This window comes from Bufo gargarizans, chromosome 2 (assembly GCF_014858855.1).
Source record: "Bufo gargarizans isolate SCDJY-AF-19 chromosome 2, ASM1485885v1, whole genome shotgun sequence".
NCBI lineage: Eukaryota > Metazoa > Chordata > Amphibia > Anura > Bufonidae > Bufo > Bufo gargarizans.
In genome coordinates, this window is record NC_058081.1 from 330,221,464 (window position 1) to 330,242,905 (window position 21,442).

Below are 21,442 nucleotides of genomic sequence, written 5' to 3' on the forward strand. Positions count from 1 at the left end.
CATCTGAGATCTGATATTGGGTCGGGGTCTTACATGGAGATCTAATGGGGGTCTGATCTGAGGTCTAAAACTGGGGTCTTATATGGGGTCTGACATAGAGGTCTAAAGGGGGTTTGGTCTGAGATGGGGGGGGGATCTCATTTAGGGTTTTTTATGGGGGTCTGATCTGAAAGGAAAGGGGGATATTTTTGTACTAGCGCACAATATAAAGGGGTGTTTTTGTACTGACGCACTATCAGTGTGGTACCAATATTTTTTTTTTCATGGGGACGGTTTCTGAAGTAAAGTATTGGGGAGCACAGTGGGCACAGTATTGGGGGAGGCAGGATGGGCTGTTGAGAAGGTGAGGAGGAGGATGGAAAAGTAGGAAAGTAAGATGTCTTTTTGTTAAACTGTGCAGAGACGAGGTGCGGCTGAAAGAAGTCACCATGGTGGTCTGTTCTGACAGGAGAGGAGGAAAGAGAATATCTACATCAGAGAAGAGAAGTCACTGGATGTAAGAGGGCGCTGTATTACCCTGTATATTCTGTAGCGCTGTATGTAATGTTTTCCAAGTATGTCTTTAAAGGGCTTCTGTCAGCCCACTAAACCGTTTTTTTTTGGTTAATAATAATCCCTACACTGCGAGCTCCCTATACATAAGCTAAATATTCATTTTTGTTCAGTAGATTTTGTTAAAAAGCAATTTTTATAATATGTAAATTACCTTGCTACCAGAAAGTAGGGCGGCTACTGGTAGCAGCCGCATCCTCCTCTCATAATGACGCTGTGTGAGTGACAGGGCCAGGGAACGGGATCGTTCTCTGCTGGCCCTGTTTGAATTCAAAATATCGCGCCTGCGCCGTACCTGTCTTTAATCGGCGCAGGCGCACTGAGAGGCGGCCGCTCTGTCGGCCACTCCATCCTCAATGCGCCTGCGCCAATGACGTCACATCTACACCTGGCACAGGCGCATTGAGGATGGAGCGGCCGAGAGAACAAAATCTACTGAACAAAAATGAATATTTAGCTTATGTATAGGGAGCTCGCAGTGTAGGGATTATTATTAACCAAAAAAAAAAAAAAAAAACGGTTTAGTGGGCTGACAGAAGCCCTTTAAAGGGGTTGTCCGCTTTTTTTTTTTTTGTATGAGCGTTGCCTTCTCTGCTCTGTTTACCTGCTCATCACTGCAAATGCTACGGTGAGCAGGTGAACAGAACAGAGAAAGCAGCTCTCGTATGAGCGCTGCCCTCTCTTCAAATAGCGTACCGTCGGGGGTGCCGGAGGACTCTGGCTGATCTGATATTGATGACCTATCCTGAGCATAGGTCATCAGTAGTAAAAATAGGACAACCCCTTTAACAGTAGGACTGAAAGGAAGGGGGGCCATTTCAATATTTGCTTTGGGTAGCAGAAAAGCTAAGTGCACCAGCGCTGAGTGAAGGGGTGGGGGTGGGTAGGGCCGCGAGCTGAATTCTTGCACCAGGGCCCATGAGCCTTTAGCTCCGCCCCTGGACACATCTATAACTCGCATGGCAGAAACTACAATCTATTCCCGCTAAGGACTGGAAAGACTTGAGCTTTAATTTACGCCAGCTTCTGGCGTAAATTATAGTAAATCTAGTGGTCTGCAAAAGTTCTGCCCCTCACACTAAGCCTTCCCCAGTCAAAAAGCAGAGAAAAAATTGCAAATATCGCATGCACGTTTGTGGCAACAAAAAAAAGTGATAAATCTTCCCCACAGTATAATGCAGTTTTGCATTATTAATGCCTTTATTTAAAGGGAATGATCAGAAAGTAGCATGTTATTTCAATCAGTTTAAATTATAATTTTTTTGTGTTTATGTGACTACCATCAAAATAAATAGGGAGACATATATTAAAGAGGACCTTTCATCAGTCCAAACATTGTAAGATAACTATCAGGCTGTGTAGAGCGGCGCCCCGGGATTTCACTGCACTTACTATTATTCCGGGGTGCCACTCTCGCTATGTCCCCCGGTATTTTCGCTGAATTGGTTATACTGGGAGGAGTCTGCCCTGTTTCTCCCGGGGTGTTCCTTCTGATCACAGCCTGGGATTAAAAAACCTCCTAGGCTGTGAGCTCTGTGCTGCGATTGGACAGCGCTACAGCCTGGGAGAAGGAACGCCCAGGGAGAAACAGGGCAGACTCCTCCCAGTATAACCAAGTCAGTGAAAATACCGGGGGACATAGCGAGAGAACGGAGTGGTGCCCCAGAATAATAGTAAGTGCAGTGAGATCCCGAGGCGCCGCTCCACACAGCCTGATAATTTTCTTACAATGTTTGGACCAATGAAAGGTGCTCTTTAAGACCGGCATTTTCCATGCCACTTAAGTCCCTCCGCACTGTTGGAGGAAGCACCATACTTATGTAGAGTCCTCTACATATGTTTGGAGCTTCCCTCTGCAGGCTGTGTGACAGACTTAAATCTACACCAGCCAGGGGTGGATTGGGAACTTAAAGTGGCCCTAGAAAAAAAATACTAAAAGTGGCCCCAGGTTGTAGGTGGATTCAAACTGACAGAAGCCGTGGTCAACACAAGTAGGTGGGGCTAGCAATACTACATACCAAATACCATAGTGCAGTACAAAATACTGCCCCAGGAGCACAAATTACCTCCCCAGAAGCTGCCCCTCTGTGGTGGCTCCAGCTGCCATGTCCAGCACTCCACTTCCAGTTGTCTCTAATGAAGATAAGAAGGAGGGGGCAGAGGAGGTGAGACACAGGCCACAGCAGCAGGCCAGCACTACCAAGAGCATACTGCCTGGTCATACAGGAGAATACCACACTACATACCTCTTATCAAGTGACGTCTCCTCTGATGTAGACCTTCTTTTTTCAAATCTTCTCCATTCGGTCAAGACCACCATGATGATTTATTTTAGCCACGTCTTGTCTCTGCAGAGTGAGAGTCCTCACTTTGCTATCAGCCTCTCTACCTTCTCAACACAAACAAAAGAAAAAATAGTGGCCCCAGTAGTAATAATGCCTCCTAAAATACACCAGTAATAATAATGTCCCCATAGTGCCCCAGTAATAACAATGCTCCTAATATACCCGCTGTAATAATGCCCCTGTAATGACCTCAGTAATAGTAATGTTGTATAATTCCCCAGTTTTAAACATGTCTTCATAGTGCCTTCATCAATATTGATCCCCTATTATACTGCCCCCAGTATTAAACATGTCCCCACAGAGCCTCCCACAATGACCCTATAGTGTATGTGTCTTATTAGGATTAGCTGAGACCCTTCTCCAGATCTCTACTGGGCTCTGTGTCACCTATAGGGCCGTATATGAATATACAGGGTGGGCCATTTATATGGATGCACCTTAATAAAATGGGAATGGTTGGTGATATTAACTTCCTGTTTGTGGCACATTAGTATATGTGAGGGGGGGGGGGGAACTTTTCAAGATGGGTGGTGACCATGGCGGACATTTTGAATCCAACTTTTGTTTTTTCAATAGGAAGAGGGTCATGTGACACGTCAAACTTATTGGGAATTTCACAAGAAAAACAATGGTGTGCTTGGTTTTAACGTAACTTTATTCTTTCATGAGTTATTTACAAGTTTCTGACCACTTATAAAATGTTTTCAATGTGCTGCCCATTGTGTTGGATTGTCAATGCAACTCTCTTCTCCCACTCTTCACACACTGATAGCAACACCGCAGGAGAAATGCTAGCACAGGCTTCCAGTATCCGGAGTTTCAGGTGCTGCACAGCATATGCTGTGAAGATACGAGATATTTCCTGTTTTCTGCATATCAGTTGTTAGCCCTGCTGTATAGACGGAGGTCTAGAAAAGACAAGACAGTAATACATTATACACATGCAAGGAGCTGGATATACTGCATCACTTCCTAGAGACTTTAAAGGGGGATTCCAGTTATATAAAGGTATCCCCTGTCCACGAGATAAGGGGTAACTATTAGATTGGTGGGGGTGCTACCGCTGGGACATCTGTCAATCACAGGAATGGGGGCCCTGTGGAGCCGGTTGGGTATGTATGCTCCCCGCTCCATTTATCTCTGTGGGAGTTCTTGAGATAGCCGAGCTGCGTACATTTTAAAGTGACCAAAAGCTTGCAAAGAGCTTTTAATTTCATCTCCTTTTGAATGCTCAAAATGTAATGAGCTACTTTTATCAGTGTAAAACTAGAAAGGCGTGGAGATCTTTTATCTTTTACCTTTGTGATATGCCTGTTACAAGTGGATACTTGTGAGTATAATAAACCATTTTATCTAAAACGGACGAGGCAGTGCTTCACTATCTAGCGAACCCCTTGGTATCCTACAGGTTGGGGGAGTGAGTTCTGGTGGATTAAAGCCCTTGTTCCCATGTCCAGGTTACCAGAAATGAGCCTTATGGTGTAAAGAGGAATCGGATAAGAGAAATTCGGTAGCTCGGTCCTATACAAGATTTACAGTGAACTACATGGTGACTTTGACCCACGTCACTTTTTAGGATCAGCAGCGCCAAAATTCCAGGCAATGTACTCGAGACTTCTGTTTTGTGACTTTGACCTTATTTATGGGTCCACACCTATTCCGCAATTTTGCGGAACGGATGCGGACCTATTCAATTCAATAGGTCCGCATCCGTACTTCCGTTCCGAGGCCCTGCAGAAGAGAGAAAGCAGTGACGGTGAATCTTTTACAGACCGAGTGCGCAAACTGCAACCCAATAGCCACTTATTTATCGCAAAGTGCCAACACGGCAATCTAACCTGAATACTACAGTCTAATATGGTATATCTTCCATGTACATCAACACGTCATTTAACTATAATAGCCTGTCTACATTCAGTGCACTGCTTGTGCCGTGCAAAGTGCGCCCTGCGCTGATGAATGGCAGGAAAAGTCTAAGGCATATTAGTATGCCTTAGACTTTTTCCATGGTGCGGGTGCCCACAGAAAGGGATCTGAGTGCCGCCTCTTGCACCCGTGCCATAGGTTCGCCACCACTGAGATAGAGCATGTCCTATTCTTGTCCGCAATTGCGGACACGAATAGGCATTTCTATTAAAGGCTGACCATGTGCATGCTGCAAAATGCGGAACACACACGGCCGGTATCCGTGTTTTGCAGATCCCCAATTTGCGAACCGCAAAACACACAGCCATCTAAATTGGCCTTAAAGGCTATCTACACCTTCAGGGACAATTTTTGTTTATGATTTTACTTATTTTTGGCTAAAAATCATATTTTCAATTGGTCTTTATTAAAAATATTGAGCCATTCTGTCACAAAGGGTTAACTGTTTTTCTAGCTGTGTGACTTTCACTTTGTGCCAGTCATCTAATAACCCTTATCTGTAAATTACTAAAAAGTTATAATCGCTTGTTTAAGCCACATCCTTATCAGTAAGACAAGAACTGAGCTTTAGGCCCCATTCACACGTCTGCAATTTCGTTTTGCAGAACGGAATTGCAGAACCATTAATCTCTATGGGGCAGCACGATGTGCTGCCCGTATCCGGAATTGCGGATCTGCACTTCCGATCCCGAAAAAAAATAGAACATGTCCTATTCTTGTCCGCAATTGTGGACAAGAATAGGCATTTTCTATTAAGTGTCGGCGATGTGTGGTCCACAAAATGCGGAACGCACATCGCCGATGTCCGTGTTTTGCAGATCCGTGGATCCCCAAAACGCACACGGACGTGTGAATGTACCCTAAATAAGTGTTTATAATGTCAGAGAGCAGAGATAAGGAGCCCGTCAGCTCCTCAACTGACGGAAAGGAGAGAAAATTCACAGGCTGCTACTACAGCATCTCAGCTATGTACACAAATAAGGATTCCATATTGTTAATAAAGACCAATTGAAAAAAAGATTTTTAGCTCATGAATACAAAGCAATAATAATAAAAAAAATTGCCCCCAAAGGTGTACATAGCCTTTTAAGGGTAAGGGATATGTCCAAGCCTAGAAAGTGTGGTCACACACAGCATTGTTCTCTACATTTAAGAAATGACTAAAGACAGAAAAATGTCAGAATCTAAAATGACTAAGGGTGACGTATGCTCTGTGAACAGTGGTACTTTTATTAAGGTAATACCATTTGTACAGGAATTGCACATCCTTTCAGGCTGTATTTAAATGATAGTGTGAGTATTTTCTATTGCGTGTGAAGATTTCCCTTGTATCTTCCTTCTCCGGATTCCTTGTATAAAATATGGGAGATGATCCGCTGCCCTGCTCTTCTAAATCATTCAGCAGGCTTGCATTGCCCATGGCTGACCTCATATTTCATAAAATGTACGGTATTTCTGTTTAGTCCGTAGTTACCTTGTAAGAGGATTTAGATCTGTCCAGTGGACTGAATACCTACAGCAGTGATACATGGTGTTTACTGAACCGTTCCTTTTTGTGAAGTCTACCATGTAGAATTTGCAGAATTTAATTAACTGGAATTTAATTAACCTACGTTTCATTAACTGGTATGCTACCTGCTTCCACTGAAATGAGGATGTGGATTACCAGTATATACTAATGTGGGTCTGTGGTAGATGGGAGCCCGGAGCTTAACCTCTTCTGCTCCCCACATAAATCCACGCTGGGTTTTATCTTCCAGCTATCACTACGGGGAGGGCAACGATTGAGTCCAGTGGTAACTCTGTTAGGGTGATTTATCAGTGTTTTTGTGCCAGTCATCTGGTACAAATACATTGATAAATATGGTGTTCAGAAAGGCACCTGTCTCACCTTTTCTGGCATAGATGTTGAGTGCAGTGGGCAACAGTGTGATATTTTTTTTTATTCAGTTGCCTCCATAAAAAAAAATGAGGTTATTAAATTTATCGGCTATCTCACTGGGAGCACTAACTAAATTTTAGTGAAGACCTATGATATTTGTGCACGCCCGTGAAGGCCCTCATGCGCACCAGACCATTTTCATCTGAACCTGCCATTTTCAGCGGGATCGGCTGACAATGTAATATGTATAGGTACCTTCGGAATCTCTCCTGGCAGATGATGTCGGGGAGTAAAGGATTGGGAACCTAGAATTTTTAATGCCTGATCCTTCTGTTCTCCTAGCCTAGGAGATGAGCTGGGTGTATGGCCACAGCTCTCTCCTCCCCATTGACACACATACAAACTTGGTCGAGCCTGTATGTGAATGGGGGAGTGGGGAAGGTTTATGGGCACCTTATCTCTAATAAGTAGAGTTGCAGTCTTGTAACCCATAATGAGATCTCTTAATATTGGGTGGTCATGGTCATTATTTTGAACTGTAGTAGAGGCTCTTGGGTGTCTGGTTGTCAATGACAGGAAACAAGGTACATGCACCTTTTTTATTATTTGCCCAATGACAACTGGTGTGGTGTCTAGTTATTAAAGGGGTTGTCTAGTTTTATGATATTGATAACGTATATTCAGGATAGGTCATTAGTATTCTATCGGTTAGGGCTACAATGTAGACAGCATGCAGGGAAACACGCAGAGCTTTTACTAGTGCCGTGGCCCCTTCAATGAACTGGACCCCTACTGATCTGATGTTGATGACCTACTCTGAAGATAGTTCATCAGTATCATACAACAGGATAACCTCTTGGAAGGGGTTGTCTCATCAGACATCACATCACATTTAGCTGATCACTACTGGTCTGGGTCCTGACATTTCTGGCAAATAGTGGATTTGCTGGGGTAAGACATGACCAGCCAGACAAGAACTACTGGCCGTCCATGTAATTCAAGGATAATTTGAGGTTTTTTTTGTTAGTTTTTTGTTCTGGCTCTTAAAAAGGGGCCTATATGCACTGGTAGATAGACAGCGGTATATGCACAGGTATTTCATTGATAATCATTTATGACTGATTGCAGACTGGGGGGTATAACTGCAGGGACCCCATTGATCACTGGCTCCATGGCCCCTTATTGCTGGCAAAACAAGGTTTCTGTGACAAGTGCCATGTGTATTCTTCTACATTTGCCCAGCTTCAGTTCAGCAACAGGGGACCCTCATTCTACTGATCAGTGGGGGGTCTATTTGTGGAGCACAACATATCAGACATGTAATGTCATACCTGTATATTAGTGTTAAGTGAATCGAAGTATCTGAAGTGGACTTCGCTCCGAATTTCAGGAAAAATTTGATTCCCCCGCAAAGCTGAATTTCCTCTCGCTTCGTGGTAACTAATCTATTTTTCCTGAGATGGTGGTGGAAAAAAAATATAAAAATACTCATCTCATCCGTTTGTTTGCTCGTGGAGTGGCCGTAGGGTGTATCTTGATTGCAGAAACTGTGTGAAATCTTGCGCAGGGTTGTCATCAGTGATGACATCACAGCGCCCCACCAGTGAGATGTCATCTTGTCTCAGGTGAGTATTTAAAAAAAAAAAAATCCAGATTAGCCCCGAAAGGCCTTAGTTTTTATCTCAGATTCCGCGATCAGCGCTGTTCCCCGTCATTGCTCCTGCTACATTTAAAGGAATGCACTTTGTGACAAAGTAATTTGTCACAAATCGAATTTCTTCGTGAAATCCGACAAAGCAGCCGAATCAAATTTTTCATAACTTTGATCATCTCTACTGTTTATTAGGGATCGACCGATATTGATTTTTTAGGGCCGATATCAAAAATTTGTGAACTTTCAGGCCGATAGCCGATAATTTATACCGATATTCTGGGAATTTTCATTTTTGAAAAAAATAAATAAAAATTCTTACACAAATCTGCTGAAAATTTATGTTTATTGTTAATGTGTAGTTGTTTTTTTTTGTTTGTTTTTTGTAAATCTTTCTTTTTTATTTATACTTAATATTTAGGTGTTTTATATATATATATATATATATATATATATATATATATATATATATATATTTATTTATTTATTTTATTTATTTTTTTACTAACTTTTAGCCCCCTTAGGGACTAGAACCCTTGTCCTATTCACACTGATAGATCTCTATCAGGGTGAATATGAGCTCTCACTGTCCCTGCTGCTCTGTGCTTTGTGCACACAGCAGCATGGAGCTTACCATGGCATCCAGGGCTTCAATAGCGTCCTGGCTGCCATGGTAACCGATCGGAGCCCCAGGATTACACTGCTCGGGCTCCGATCGGAGGAGGAGGGGAGAGCGGATCCTGTGGCCACTGCGCCACCAATGATTAATACTGGGGGGCTTGGGGGGAGTGCACTGCGCCACCAATGATTAATACTGGGGGACTTGGGGGGGGGGGGGGGCGCACTGCGCCACCAATGATTAATACTGGGGGGCTTGGGGGGGGGGGGGGGGGGCGCGCACTGCACTACCAATGAAGAGAAATCTCTCATTCATTCAAATTGAACAGGAGGCGGGAGCTGCAGAATCACATAGCCGGCTCCCGACCTCTATGAGCGGTAGCTGCGATCTGCGGCACCTGAGGGGTTAACTACCGCAGATCGCAGCTACCGCTCATAGAGGTATGTGATTCTGCAGCTCCCGCCTCCTGTTCAATTTGAATGAATGAGAGATTTCTCTTCATTGGTGGCGCAGTGGCCACAGCCCCTCCCCTCCCCTTCTCTTGTCCCCTGTCCTTCCATTGGCGGCAGCAGCACAGGGGGGAGGAGACAATGCTTTCTTCTCCCTTGTGCTGCAGAGGGAACACGGAGAGCGCTGAGAGCAGCGCGATCTGTGTTCCCAATAAGTTATCGGAATATTGGCAAAATAAATGCTGATACCGATAACAGTCAAAACCCTCAATATCTGCCGATAATATCGGTAAAACCGATAATCGGTCGATCCCTACTGTTTATCACTGGGATATCCATTTACAATAAAAACAAGCCAGTCCTAAAAGAGCTGAACCTAGACATATCCCCGTTTCCACCCAGGCAGCCCCCCTGACATGGGCATCGGAGCATGCTCTCCTTTTCCCTGCGCTGAATCACACAGCGCAAAGGCTTTTTCCAGTGACGTACCGGACTTAGAACAGGGACTTCTAGGCGGAGGCTTCTGCCTAGCAGTGAGCCGGGTGACATCACCGGCACTACTGGGCGGGCTTTAGCGTTGCCCTAGCCTGTAAAAGGGCTAGGGCAGCACTAAAGCCCGCCCATCAGTGCCGGTGACGTCACCTGGAACATTGCTAGGTGGAAGCTCATATTGGAGTGCCTGCCAGGGTGAAAATGAGGATGCGTCTGAACCTGGACAACCCCTTTAAAGATGCATACATTTTAGCTGGTAAATACTATATAAACATGGTTTAATGCCGTGCCCTTGTGGCATACATGTTATTCAGATTTCTCATATTCTGCCACTGAACTAAGTGTTCAGTTTCTATAATCTGTGACATTTCCCTGTATAAAACCTCTCTAATACAGAGACATGACGTATTTTTTTGATACCTGGTAGCGAGCATGTTTAGAAATGTAGATCAGGAAGCGGGTTTGATTTCCAGCCACCTTCTGTCTGTTTGCCAGGGGCTGGGTTCTCTGAATTCTTTTCACAGTGTGATAACCCCATGGCAATTCCTTTCTAGAACTCTCAGCCCGTAGTGCAAAAGTAATTGATTTTTGCTTATAATTGTAGGTCGTGAGTTGGTTTTATGTTTTGATTGCCACTAAATCCTTTGTGTCTGGTTTTCAGAAGCTGAAATAGACATTAGGATGCGAGAAGAGTTTTCAAAAGTGTGCTTTGAGACATTGCTTCAGTTCTCATTTAGCAATAAAGTAACAACACCGCAGGAAGGATATATTTCCAGGATGGCACTTTCTGTGCTATTGAAAAGATCCCAAGATGTTCTTCATCGCTACATAGATGATGAAAGGCTGAGCGGGAAATGTCCTCTGCCAAGGTAGGTATGGGTTTAATACACATTCCTGCTCTGGGTTCTCAAGATGAAGATAAATTATGCAGCAGAAATTTCCATCCTGATGTATTCCCTACTGGTATCATTGAAAGACAATACCATACAAATCCACAGAAACGTTTTCAAGACTTGCGACCGGTGAGCTGATACATAATTACAGCGTAAGAGTCAGAAACGTATCGAGCAAAAAATAGTTCTCTTGGATTTTTATATTGATGGCCAATCCTTAGAATAGGTCATCAATATCAGATCGCTAGGGATCTGACTTCCAATAACCCCACTGATCAGCTGTTCTGCAGAAGCTCCTGGCGCCGGAACTACACAGTTCCATTTACTTTGAAGTGGACACAGCTGGTTACTGCAGCACTGCGCCCATTCAAGTGAATTGGACCTGTGCTACAGTAACTAGTCCCATACCCTACAAGGTGGACAGAGCTGTGCGGTTCTGTTGCCAGAGCTATTGTGGAATGGCTGATTGGCGGGGTTGTACCCCCTCCGATCTGATACTGATGACCTATCCTAAGGATAGGCCGTCGATATTAAACTCCCAGAGAACCCCTTTAATCCAGTAGTTTAGAGTATGGAGCCCATAGAGATCTATCATATACTTATTACATGAACTTTGCATTCATTACACAGTGACCTTGTGAGGTAAAACAGACACAAGATACACCATCAATATTAGATTGGTGGACCTCTAACACCCGAACTCCATCTATAAACTATTCCCGATAAGCTCCTTTGCCGGAACTACACAGCTCTGCCCATTGTGCAGTGCACAGGCCTCGTTACTTCAGCGCTGCTCCTGGTCATGTGAATGGGAGCAGCCCTGCTGTAACTAAATTCTTCTGCTGCACAATGGATGGAGCTGGGAAGATCAGGCCCTGAAGCTTATTGGGAACAGTTGATAAGTGTGGCGTGGGATATCAGTCCCCCATTGACCTGATATTGATGGTCTATCCTGAGGACAGGCCATCAATATAAAAATCCTGAAAAAAAACCTTTCAAATGTTTCGGCACTGTACAATGAAGAAATACATTAAGGAGCTTTGTAGAGGGGTTGTTGTTGCATACTCTTTGGTCCAGATGCAGCAGTACCCTCATAACTCTTATGACAGTTACATTTTTTTTGGTATTTTTTGTGAATAAAAAAGTTTAAAAAAAATAATTAAAAAAAAGCACCCTAAATCTCCCCATTTAACGTTATATATAAGCCTGGAACGTTTCTTTAAAGTGAGTCGGTCAGCAGTTTTGTACTAAACTGGTGACAGCAGAGGTAGATGCAGAGGGGGAAGAGTAAAAACATACCTTTTGTGGCGCTTTTATTATCAGAAATAGCGTGAATATGAACTTTTATTCTGCTCTTGCAAGTGCACAGGAGGCAGACCTTCACTGTGAAGTGCTCCCTGCATTGAACTGCGTTTCCTCTACTCCTAGTGACAGCTGTAGCATTCAACAGGTGACCACTACAACTGTCAATCACAGCAGAGAGTAGGTGTGTAGCAACTAGGGGGGTTGTTGGACACCAAATTTTTTTTTAGGGGTTTCTGGGGGTGGACTCAAAATGAAAAAAAAAAAATTATAATAAACCACTCTCCTGGTCGGAGTTCCCCGGTTCCATTACCACAGCTGCCATTCTTGATGGACCAGAAACGTGACATGCCATCACATGCTTGTCACTGATGCCAATCAATCCAAGGTGATGGGTGCAGAAAACCTGAAAGTGAAAAATTCTGACCAGGTAAGTGAGTTGTGTTTATTTAATTTTATTTTTTGAGCCCATGCCTGCCACCCATAAATGTGTTTAGGTATTAGACTACCCATTTTATGCAGATGGCACTTCACAGTGAAGCTATGGCTCCTTGGTACTTGCATGAGCAAAACCTGGCAGAATAAAAGTTCATATTAACACTACTCCATACCAAAAAAAGATAAAATATTCATGTTTTACTTTGACCGCATTGGTTTAATTATTTTTTGTCATCTGCCTTCAATTTAGTTATGTGGAAATCTTATGATTTACAAGCAGATGTAAATATCTATTGGGCTTTGCTGCAGAAGTAAGGAGGGAACTTATTATTTCCTCCACGTCAGTTTTCTGGTGGTTGACACTGTGACAAAATTTTGTTGCAAGTCGTGTTTCTACACTGCCCTCACCACTGTCCGAAAAGGAGACCTGTCAGGGAGGTAGGGGGGCCAGCGGGCCCATCAAATTTAACTTCATTACTGATTAATGAAGAGCGACAGGTAGGAGGCTGCTGTAGATTTCAGTCTGTGCCTCAGGATAAATTAGGAGAATCCTCCTGCTGCACAGTGGAAATCCAGACCGGCGAAGAAAACTATGGCCTGTGATAAATTTCCCTCTAAATGTGTAACCCTTGAACTATATAAGCTTGAACATTACACGGTAATACATTTTGTAGAGTTATAAAGCACAGCTCATGTAAAGTAATGGAGGTTTATATTTGTATTTTGCAGGCAGCGTGTAACGGAAATAATTTTTGTCTTAAAAGCTGTAAGCACTCTAATAGACTCTCTTAAGAAAACACACCCTGACAATGGTAAGTAATGGACTTCTCCATATTTTATTAATTAGTACAGAAACCATTTTCCCAGAGTGTTAAGTTTTATTTAGCTTCACGACCCAGAATTGTCAGATTTCACGTCTGACTACTCATCTTCAAGACCACATATTGGACTTCTTATGTAAGGCTTACCATCTGTCCAGAGATACATATCGAGTAGTAACAAATGATTTACACTCACGTCTCATCATTCTGGTTTATATATATATATATATGACTACAGATGGAGTGTCATTTTACACACGTCAGGGCTGAACAGATCTTCCTTTTGTTTTTCTAGGATTATAACCCACCGTCACAATTGTAACCGTAGTCAATGCTTTCAATCTCCCGATTCCTCCAGTAATTATATGGGGGAAACAGGAGTCTGAGCTCCTCCACTTAAGGTTCCATTCACACGATCGTATTTTTGGTCCGCATCCGATCTGGATTTTTTGCGGATTAGATGCAGACTTATTCATTTCAAAGGGACGAAGTCCAGTACACCTTATGATGTCCGTATCTGTACATCCGTTCTGCAGTCCCACAAAACCGATAGAACGTGTCCTATTCTTGACGGTGTTGCAGACAAGAATAGGCATTGTTACAATGGATCTGCAAAAAAAAAAAAAAAAAGGGATGCAACATAGACGTCATGCAGATATCATCTGTATTTTTTGCGGATCCGTGTTTTGCGGACCACAAAATACACACAGTTACGTGACTGCACCCTAACTGTGCTGGAGTTTTATCTTTAGACCTCAGAACAAGCATTACTATGGAGTGGAAAGGTAGAGACTTCTTAGCAACGACTACCTGCCCGCTTCACTCTGTGGCCTAGGGAGGCAGTGCTGCAGGGCACAGGTAATGGGCAAGTATTTATTTCAGAAATCATATATTGATATGTCCACATATGTTGAAAATAAAACATATGCGGTGTCCTTACGTTTTTGCATGGTTGTACAGTACTTCCACATTTAGGGAAGCTTTTCCTGAGTATCTGTTATTTTGGTATAGAAAGGGCTGTAAATGAGCTCTTAACAAGCTGTGCCTCCGATGCCACCCGATGTAAGGCAGCCATCCTATAAGTCAATGTTTGACCTGTCTGCAGATGAGGTGCTGGCTTATTTAATATCCTAGTCATGTCTCAAGGGTTGAACATTGACTTATAGGATAGCTGCCTTCTATCTGGCTGCATTAGAGGCGGAGCTTGTTAAGAGCTCATCCCTTTCTTTCCAGAATTCCAGGAGCATGTATGGCCTATAAGTCTCCTCATGCCGATTAAGTCGCTCTCTCCCCAAGGAGAGATAGTAGCCCCCAAATCCTTATTTTGGTGTATGCATAACCTCTACCTGCTGTCTTTTGCTTCTTGTTACCTTTTCTAACATTTGAGATTAGGACTCCTGCATTGCCCTGGTCCAGTTTTCATCTTGGATATCCTCCATGGTTAGGATCTTGGTGTCATCTGCTAATTATTTTACCTTTTGGTGACCACTTCTGATCTCACTAATAAATAAAACCAGACCCAGCGCTGATCCCTGCAGCCCACTCCCTCACTTTATGTGGACACCATTCATTCTTTCACTTGATCAGCCTCTTCCTTCTGGTCAAAAGAAACATTCTTGGTGTGTGTCTATTCGTTTGGGTTGAAATACCATCTCTATAGCAAGAGACACAGAAACTGAAGGCCATACAGTCGCTGTGTTAGGTCTCTCTTGGAATTTGGCAGACACCCAGGTAAAATACTGTGTAAATAGTGTCCGTCTGGATCTGTCGTCTCTATAGGAACCCTATGAGGTAGGGGGATTTGTACGCTAAAGCTGGAAAACTGTTTTAAATTGCATTGCGTCCTGATTTTGTTTAATTTTAACAATATATATAGCTGTGGGATATGATGGTAATTCTTTTCAGTCATTCCACCAGACATCTGAATTATTAGAAACAACCTATTTTCCCTGTTATGAAAGATGTTTATCTTTCTGTGGATCAGCTTATTAAAATAAAACCCATGAAAACTGAAATAAATAGGATAGAAATGAAGGCGCTTGAATTAATTGGAAGAACTGGATGAAGCAATATTGAGGTTGTGTGACCGTCAAGGTTGGTGACTCATGCATCCTCAGGCAGTGGATTCATCAAGCCTTTGACAGGGTCACCATAGTGCATGACTTATATCGGGCTCTGCCACAGAAGCTATGGACTCACATTAGTTACTTCTTGAAGACTCCTCACCATTTGGTTTTACTTATAATGTATGCAATGCAGATAAACTACTTTTGGGGGAGAATTCTTTTCACAACACATTAACAATGGTACAGTTCACAACTAGACCAGTAGTTTTTCATAGGTTTTTGTCAGATTATGAGATCATCTTTTAATCACTGAATCATAACTACTGGTTACATGAAACGATTACATTTACATTCATATTATTACTTTTGTACTTGATTTGTGTGTGTGGCCCAGTTTCAGACTGCAGCGACCTCATTTGTGGGTGCTGTGTGACTGTGAACTCAGGAAACCAGGACCACCTACAGGCCCAAAGGTTCCTTGCACTGGGCAAAATGTATGGCAAAGCAGGTACGTTTTGGGTCAACTGAAGGAGTTTCTGAGAAGCATCTGCACTCTGAATATACGGCACTGCGCAATCACTTTTAAAGGGACAGCAGCCATAGACTGTGTTGTAGTACAGTATCAAGTCTGACAGTGACTTTGTACATCCACTATCCTTCTGCTAGTGTATGCATTAAGATGAATACTTTTCTATCTTTTGTCTTCTTTCATATGCTCTTCCTTATCATTTGAATGTGTACAATACATACATTCTGCATGTTTAGCTCCCAGATCTGTCCAAGGCTTCGGTCATAAACTACTCAAAGTTCGGAGCTCATCATAGGATTTTTTTCCTTTTTATGTAATTTGTTATAGTTTTGACATAGCTGTAGTCAGTTCAAACACTGAAGTCCTTCCATTACCAAGACCCTGCATCACATGATGGAGTCTCTTGTATGTCAAAATGATGACGAATCAAAAAAAAGGAACTACTGTACAAACTGTGAAGGAATGTATCATCAGAAAATGGCCTTTTGTTTAAATCGCATTTTTATGTTTAACATATTTTTAAAGATTTTTTAATAATGTTGTTTTTTATTTTCCTTGTCACATCTATATTTAAACAAAACCATAAAATCCTGCACACTAGCCACTAAGGCTACTTTCACACTAGCATTTTTTTGGCGGATTCGCCATGGATCTGCAGAAACACTTCCGTTATGAATGGATCCGGTTGTATTATGTCTTCTATAGCCATGACTGATCAGTCTTGAATTCCGTTGAAAGTCAATGAGGAACGGATCCGTTTTTTATTGTCTGATTGTGTGAGAAAATGGATTAGTCCCCATTGACTTACATTGTGTGTCAGGACGGATCCGTTTGGTTCCGCTTCGTCAGGCGGACAGCAAAACTCTGCAGGCAGCGTTTTGGTGTCCGCTTTCAGAGCAGAATGGTGACTGAACGGAGGCAAACTGATGCATTCTGAGCGGATCCTTTTCCATTCAGAATGCATTCGAATGCAAACTGATCCGTTTTGGACTGCTTGTGGGAGCCTGAACGGATCTCACAAATGGAAAGTCAAAACGCCAATGTGAAAGTAGCCCAAGCCTTCTTGGTCTGTACAGATCACTTTACTGCAGTTACCTGCTTATCTATACACAGAGGTGATGTCATTACAGGCAGGGTTAGAGTGACAGATAAGACAGGATCCACCATTCACAATAGGTGATTGTCAGTTTATCTCTTCTCTCCTTGTACAATGACCTCTGCATAGGTCACAGAGCATGCCCAGCAAACTCTCCCATAGAAGTCAGTGAGGTCACCTCCGGACCATTGGGTCTGTAGTTCATGGGCCTGCCGTAAAGCAATTTCCTTAATACGCAAGAACAGCTCAGGCAAGATTGCCGCCCCCATAATCATGTTTAGGAAATAGAATTTAAAAATCTGTAATCGGAAAATAGATTGGAGAAAAAAGGATGTCACTATCTGGTTTTAACTGGCAGAAAACTTTCCTTTTAAGCTTTGAATGAGCCTTTGATTTAAACCCCTATACTACTTGTGTCATTGGAATGTAGACAAAGCATAGTGAGCTGTATGAGCACGTGACCTGGTATATAAGGCTGAAAAAGACATTTGTCCATCCAGTTCAGCCTGTTATCCTGCAAGTTGATCCAGAGACAGGCAAAAAAAAAAACATTTGTTAGAAGCTGATTATTATTTTTTTCTCATTTTAGGGGAGAAATTCCTTCCCGACTCCGATCAGGCAATCAGAATAACTCCCTGGACCAACGACCCCCCTCTAGTAGCTATAGCCTGTAATATTATTACCCTCCAGAAATACGTCCCGGCCCCTCTTGAACTCCTTTATTGTACTCACCATCACCACCTCATCAGGCAGAGAGTTCCATAGTCTCACTGCTCTTACCGTAAAGTATCCTCTTCTATGTTTGTGTACAAACCTTCTTTCCTCCAGACGCAGAGGATGTCCCCTCGTCACAGTCACAGTCCTGGGGATAAATAGATGATGGGATAGATCTCTGTACTGCCCCCTGATATATTTATACATAGTAATTAGATCTCCCCTCAGTCGTCTTTTTTCTAAAGTGAATAACCCTAATGTTGATAATCTTTCAGGGTACTGTAGTTGCCTCATTCCAGTTATTACTTTAGTTGCCCTCCTCTGGACCCTCTCCAGCTCTGCTATGTCTGCCTTGTGCACAGGAGCCCAGAACTGTACACAGTACTCCATGTGTGGTCTGACTAGTGATTTGTAAAGTGGTAGGACTATGTTCTCATCACGATGCAACCCATTATCCTATTGGCCTTGGCAACAGCTGCCTGACACTGATTGCTATGGTTATAAGGGATTGGCCAGTTTATATTACTAGCTGCACATGTGCTCATAATGCTGATGGTGGATCCCATTTATCAGCAGCCTCCATTCATTTACACTGGAGACAGACTCTTCTTGTGCCCATCATACCTATGCCAAGTCTTCTTTCATTGTGTACATGTTTTTAATGCCAGGCATACATCTCTCATCCGATCTGATGTCGGCCATGGCATGATCAAACTTCATGCCGGATGCAAAAGTTGAGTATCGTGCCCTGGTCCCATTTATTAAACTAGGTTATATGCACAATGCTTTTGGCTCGTCAGATAGTTGCATTGGCAACAGTCCTGCCCAGTATGCGGTTCTGTCTCTGTGCCCAGTGCCAGATCAAATAGGAGAGTGTGCCCTGACTTGTTACTTCTCTTCATACCATTTTTTTTTTTTTTTTAAGAATAGATTTTGGTGTGTTGCCATATTTGACACCCATAACTTTTTCTGCTGCTATTGACTGAGGCATCTGAGGAGTTAATCTGTCAGGATCAGGTTTACCTCCAATCCCAGTAGTTAAAGCAGGGTGGCGGCTGTATAGTAGAGCAGACACCCACAAGTGATGGTGAGGGCGCAGCACCTAGGCCCATGACGTACTATTACCGCACTGAACCAGTTGCCATATCCACTGCATTCCGGAAGTCTTTACACCCTTTCACTTATTTTACATTTTGATGTTGTGGCTTTTTGCTAAAAAATAAAAATGTTACCCTTAATTCTGCACTCAATGCCCAATAAAGAAAAACTAAAATCTTGCATTGACAAATATTCAGATCCTTTACTCACTTGAAGCATCTCTTGCAGCGATTACAGCCTTATTGGGTATAATGCCAATGGGTTTGCACACCTGGATTTTGGGATTTTCTGCCATTCTTCTCTGCAGACCCTCAAACTGTCAAGTTGGATGGGGGCTCTGGCTGGGCTACTCAAGGACACTCAGAGTTGTCACTAAGCCATTCCTGTGTTGTCTTGGCTGTGTGCTTAGGGTTATTGTTGTGTTGGAAGGTGAACTTTCAGCCCAGTCTGAGGTCCAGAGCACTCTGGGTCAGATTTTCATTAAGAATATCTCTGTACCTTGCTCCATTCAGCTTTTCATCAATCCTGACCAGTCTCCCTGTCCCAACTGCTGAAATACATGATGCTGCCACCACCACGGTTCACTGTAGGGATGGTATTGGGAAGTGATTAGTAGCTGGTTTCCTCCAGACACAACGCTTAGAATTGAGGCCAAAAAGTTAAATCTTGGTTTCTTCAGACCTTAGAATCTTGTTTCTCACAATCGGAGTCTCATTTAGGTGCTTTTTTGCAACCTTTCATGTGTCTTTTCCTACTTCTTTCTAGCTACTTTGCCATAAAGCCCAGATTGGTGGAGTGTGCAGTCATGACTAACCTTGAAGTTTCTGCCATCTGCACACAGGATCTTTGGAGCTCAGCTAATAAGGTTCTCAGTCGCTACTCTTGCCAAAGCCCTTCTTTCCCAATTACTTAGTTTGTAGGGACTCTCTAGGAAGAATTCTGGTTCTTCCACATTTCTACCATTTTAAGAATTATGTAGGCCACTGTGCTCTTAGGAACTTTCAGTGCAGCAGAGATTTTTGGTACCCATCTCCAGATCTTTGCCTCCATACAATCCTGTCTCTGAGCTCTACAGTCAGTTCTTTACTCCACATGGTTTGGCTTTTGCAGTGATATGCATTGTCAGCAGTGAGACAGTGTAGTGACAGGGGTGTGTCTTTCCAAATCATGTCCAATCAACTGAATTAACCATAGGTGGTTTCCAAGGTGTAGAACCATCTCAAGGATGATCAAGAGAAATAGGAGGTCCCCAGAGCTACATTTCAAGTGGCATGGCAAAGGGTCTGAATACTTATGTCCTTGTGAAATTTCAGTTTTTATTTTAATAATAAATTTGAAAAAAAAAAATCTAATATTCAGTTTTCACTTTCTTACTATGGAGTATTAAGTACAGATTGATGGGGAAAACTTGATATTATTTTATTTTTTTACTTTAGCACAAGGTCGCAATATAAAATGTGAAAGGATCTGAAGACTTTCCGAATGCATTGGATTTGTCTGGATTTATGCATTATTACTATTTTATGGGTCTGTGATTTTATTTTAAAAAAAGAACAAAAAAACATTTTATTACAGTGAGGTTTGAGGGAACATTTTGCGAAAGCGTGCATATTTATTATGTAGACTTGGCTTGCATCTTCTTACATAATATATATTCTTTGTTACAGTGGATGATAACACTTGGGCCCAGGTGATTTCTCTTTACCCGACATTAGTGGAATGCATCACATGTTCTTCCTCTGAAGTGTGTTCGGCTCTAAAAGAAGCTCTGGTTCCATTTAAGGACTTCATGCAACCACCAGCAGCTAAAGTACAGAATGGAGAGTCATGACTGCTTGGAATGATTGTTCTTGAAGACACGACACAGAGTGTACTGCAGATGAATGTTTCCTCCTAAGTGAAATTATTTTTTTCTTTCCTGAAGGACGCATTTGATGAACTACACTGAGCGGCCACCTAGCCTGTGGCTACCTTTTAACTGCTATACTAATGAGCTCAGTCATTCATGAAAACAAACTTACACCTCAATAAATGTCCCTGTGTGAGTAGCATTGTGGGCCTTCTGAATATAAATTACGTGCAGTAAATGATCGTTTGTTTAACAGACTGAATGGGTGAGGATTGATCTGAACGTGGTAAAATATATAAAAAAAAGAAAAAAATAACCCCATTCGGTCAACTTGTTAGACTGGTGGACAAAACCCTTGGAAAGTACAATGTGTACTTAATTTTATGCAAAAACAATACTATAACATTCCATATTTTTTGTTAGCCTTTGTAAACTGAGAGAACTGTCATATTTGTGTGTAAAATAAATGGTACAGTTCTGTAATAAATTGTCCCATTATTCAAGAAATCAGCGAACACCTAGTTTCAGATGGTTTTACTAACCTGTTTATTAGCACAATGGGGGAGATTTACTAATCAACCTGCACATTTGTTTTCTGTTTTGAATATTGTGAAGAATGGTTTGTATTTCATCCAATTGCAAGAATTTAACAGTCTTCATATCAGTCATTTGTCTTGGTCACAAATATTTTTCTTTAGTTGGCCATACCTATATGAGAAA

At 42.4% G+C, this 21,442-nt stretch overlaps 1 protein-coding gene across 3 annotated transcripts in view; it reads left to right on the forward strand.

Moving 5' to 3' along the window:
- Positions 1-21,205, forward strand: part of MON2 (MON2 homolog, regulator of endosome-to-Golgi trafficking) — a 118,693-nt gene extending 97,488 nt beyond the window's left edge. For all 3 annotated transcript variants that reach the window (XM_044280556.1, XM_044280557.1, XM_044280558.1), the window contains 3 exons: positions 10,578-10,785; positions 13,279-13,361; positions 20,541-21,205. In XM_044280556.1, coding sequence (XP_044136491.1) covers positions 10,578-10,785; positions 13,279-13,361; positions 20,541-20,704 — 455 coding nt within the window. In that variant the 3' untranslated portion in view covers positions 20,705-21,205. The remainder of the gene's footprint in view (positions 1-10,577; positions 10,786-13,278; positions 13,362-20,540) is intronic.
- Positions 21,206-21,442: the final 237 nt, after the last annotated feature.